General features: G+C 51.9%; 1 protein-coding gene across 1 annotated transcript; it reads right to left on the bottom strand.

The window, feature by feature from the left end:
- Positions 1–334: 334 nt before the first annotated feature.
- On the bottom strand, positions 335–3,110 carry LOC106900559 (ABC transporter F family member 4-like; the record flags this gene model as incomplete). Its single annotated transcript, XM_014962645.1, has 2 exons — positions 1,020–3,110; positions 335–878 (listed from the first exon to the last, which is right to left on the bottom strand). Coding segments are annotated over exons 1-2 (2,614 nt in total), but the record flags the coding sequence as incomplete, so codon positions are not given.
- Between the last annotated feature and the right edge of the window lie 541 nt (positions 3,111–3,651).

Here is a 3,651-nt window from a genome sequence, read left to right as displayed (position 1 = left end):
TCCTCCTCCTCTTCCTCCTCCTCTTCCTCGCTCTCTATTTTCCCTCTTTTCCGCCCGTTTTTCAGACCCATTTTTTTCTCGCTCCTCTTTTTGCCCTTTTTCTCCTCATTTAGGGGGAGGTCCTCGTCCGAGTCGCTGGGGGGGGGCTCTTCCTCCTCCTCTTCCTCCTCTTCCTCACTCTCCGTTTTCCCCCTTTTCCGCCCATTTTTCACACCCGTTTTTTTCTCAGTCTCTTTCCTCTTTTTGCCCTTTTTCTCCTCGTTTTTGGGGGGCGGCTTCTTCCTCTTTTCTTCCTCTTCTTCCTCCTCCTCCTCTTCCTCCTCCTCTTCCTCGCTCTCTATTTTCCCTCTTTTCCGCCCGTTTTTCAGACCCATTTTTTTCTCGCTCCTCTTTTTGCCCTTTTTCTCCTCATTTTCGGAAGTTGGTTTCTTCTTCTCTTCTTCTTCCTCCTCCTCCTCTTCATCTTCTTCATCCTCTTCCTCGCTGTCCATTTTCACTCCTTTGGCCCCATTTTTCACAGGTTGTTTCTTCTCGCTCTCACTCCTCTTTTTGCCCGTTTCCACCCCATTTTTAGGGGACCGTTTCTTCCTCTTTTCCTCTTCTTCCTCCTCCTCCTCCTCCTCTTCCTCACTCTCCGTTTCGACCCTTTTCCGCCCATTTCTCACAGCCTGTTTTTTCTCACTCTCGCTCCTCTTTTTGCCTGTTTTCACCCCATTTTGGGGGGGTGACTTCTTCCTCTTTTCCTCTTCTTCCTCCTCCTCTTCCTCACTCTCCGTTTCGACCTTTTTCCGCCCATTTTTCACGGGCCGTTTTTTCTCACTCTCACTCCTCTTTTTCTCCTTTTTCTCCTCGTTTTTGGGGGGCGGCTTCTTCCTCTTGTCTTCCTCCTCTTCTTCCTCCTCCTCCTCCTCTTCCTCACTCTCCGTTTCGACCCTTTTCCGCCCATTTCTCACAGCCTGGTTTTTCTCGCTCTCGTTCCTCTTTTTGCCCGTTTTCACCCCATTTTTGGAGGGCGGCTTCTTCCTCTTCTCCTCCTCTTCCTCATCATCCTCCTCCTCGTCCTCATCCTCCTCCTCTTCTTCCTCCTCCTCCTCCTCTTCCTCACTCTCCGTTTCGACCCTTTTCCGCCCATTTCTCACAGCCTGGTTTTTCTCGCTCTCGCTCCTCTTTTTGCCCGTTTTCACCCCATTTTGGGGGGGTGACTTCTTCCTCTTTTCCTCCTCTTCCTCCTCTTCTTCCTCCTCCTCTTCCTCACTCTCCGTTTTGACCCTTTTCCGCCCATTTTTCATGGGCCGTTTTTTCTCACTCTCACTCCTCTTTTTCTCCTTTTTCTCCTCATTCTTGGGGGGCGGCTTCTTCCTCTTCTCCTTCTCTTCCTCATCATCCTCCTCTTTCTCATCCTCCTCGTCTTCCTCTTCATCTTCCTCACTCTCTGTTCCGACCCTTTTCCGCCCATTTCTCACAGCCTGGTTTTTCTCGCTCTCGCCCCTCTTTTTGCCCGTTTTCACCCCATTTTTGGGGGGCGGCTTCTTCCTCTTCTCCTCATCATCCTCCTCCTCTTCCTCACTCTCTGTTTCGACCCTTTTCCGCCCATTTTTCACAGGCTGTTTTTTTTCACTCTCACTCATCTTTTTGCCCCTTTTCTCCTCATTTTGGGAGGGCGGCTTCTTCCTCTTCTCCTCTTCCTCCTCCTCTTCCTCACTCTCCATTTTCACCCTTTTCGCCCCATTTCTCACAGCCTGGTTTTTCTCACTCCTCTTTTTGCCCCTTTTCTCCTCATTTTTGGAGGGTGGCTTCTTCCTCTTCTCCTCTTCCTCCTCCTCTTCCTCATCATCATCTTCTTCCTCCTCGTTTTCCTCTTCCTCTTCGTCACTCTCTATTTTTACCCTTTTCGCCCCATTTCTCACAGGCTGTTTTTTCTCGCTCTCACTCATCTTTTTGCCCGTTTTCACCCCATTTTTGGAGAGCGGCTTCTTCCTCTTCTCCTCCTCTTGCTCCTCATCCTTGTCCTCATCATCCTCCTCCTCTTCCTCTTCATCTTTGTCTTCATCACTCTCTATTTTTACCCTTTTCGCCCCATTTCTCACAGCCTGGTTTTTCTCACTCCTCTTTTTGCCCGTTTTCACCCCATTTTTGGAGGGCGGCTTCTTCCTCTTCTCCTCTTCCTCCTCCTCTTCCTCATCATCATCTTCTTCCTCCTCGTTTTCCTCTTCCTCTTCGTCACTCTCTATTTTTACCCTTTTCGCCCCATTTCTCACAGGCTGTTTTTTCTCGCTCTCACTCATCTTTTTGCCCGTTTTCACCCCATTTTTGGAGAGCGGCTTCTTCCTCTTCTCCTCCTCTTGCTCCTCATCCTTGTCCTCATCATCCTCCTCCTCTTCCTCTTCATCTTTGTCTTCATCACTCTCTATTTTTACCCTTTTCGCCCCATTTCTCACAGCCTGGTTTTTCTCACTCCTCTTTTTGCCCGTTTTCACCCCATTTTTGGAGGGTGGCTTCTTCCTCTTCTCCTCTTCCTCCTCCTCTTCCTCATCATCATCTTCTTCCTCCTCGTTTTCCTCTTCCTCTTCGTCACTCTCTATTTTTACCCTTTTCGCCCCATTTCTCACAGGCTGTTTTTTCTCGCTCTCACTCATCTTTTTGCCCGTTTTCACCCCATTTTTGGATGATGGTTTCTTCCTCTTCTCCTCTTCTTCCTCCTCTTCTTCCTCCTCCTCTTCCTCTTCGTCACTCTCTATTTTTACCCTTTTCGCCCCATTTTTCACAGGCTGTTTTTTCTCACTCTCACTCGTCTTTTTGCCCGTTTTCACCCCATTTTTGGAGAGCGGCTTCTTCCTCTTCTCCTCCTCTTCCTCCTCATCCTCGTCCTCATCATCCTCCTCCTCTTCTTCCTCTTCATCTTTGTCTTCATCACTCTCTATTTTCACCCTTTTCGCCCCATTTCTCACAGCCTGGGTTTTCTCGCTCTCACTCCTCTTTTTGCCCCTTTTCTCCTCATTTTTGGAGGGCGGCTTCTTCCTCTCCTCCTCTTCCTCCTCCTCATCTTCCTCCTCATCTTCGTCCTCCTCCTCCTCTTCCTCACTCTCCATTTTCACCCTTTTCCCCCCATTTTTCACGGGCTGGTTTTTTTCACTCTTCTTCCTCGTTTCGCCCCTTTTCTCCTCATTTTCGGGGGTCACCTCCTCCTCTCTCTCCTGCTCTTCCTCCTCCTCCTCCCCCTCGCTCCCTTTTTCCCCCTTTTTCCCCCCATTTCGCAGGGGCGGGGCCTCCCCTTCCCCTTCCCTCCCCATTCCGCCTCTTTTCGCCCCAATTCCAGGGGGCGGGGCCTCCCCCTCCCCCCCGTTCCCGATTTCCCCCTTTTCTGCCCCAAATCCCGCCGTCGGGGCCTCCATTTCGGGCTCCGTTTCCCCCTTTTTTCGCCCCAAAAAACGCGGGGGGGGCGGGACTTCCGCTTCGGGCCCGCCTCTTCCGGGTTACTGGCGGTCACGTGGGGGGCCCTTTGCTATCCCACAATCCCCCGCGCTCCCCGCCGCCCGCTGGGGGCCGCCATTTTGTCGCCGCCGCCGTCTGCCGGGCGCCGCCATTTTGTTTCCGTACAGGCGGCGGCGGGAGGAGGGGGGAGAGGGGGCGGCGCCCAGCGCGGCGCCAGCC

Source organism: Calidris pugnax, unplaced genomic scaffold, assembly GCF_001431845.1.
Source record: "Calidris pugnax isolate Ruff unplaced genomic scaffold, ASM143184v1 scaffold2676, whole genome shotgun sequence".
NCBI classification, from domain to species: Eukaryota; Metazoa; Chordata; class Aves; order Charadriiformes; family Scolopacidae; genus Calidris; species Calidris pugnax.
The sequence above is the reverse complement of the archived record's forward strand: the minus strand, read 5'-3'. Positions and strand labels throughout refer to the sequence as shown.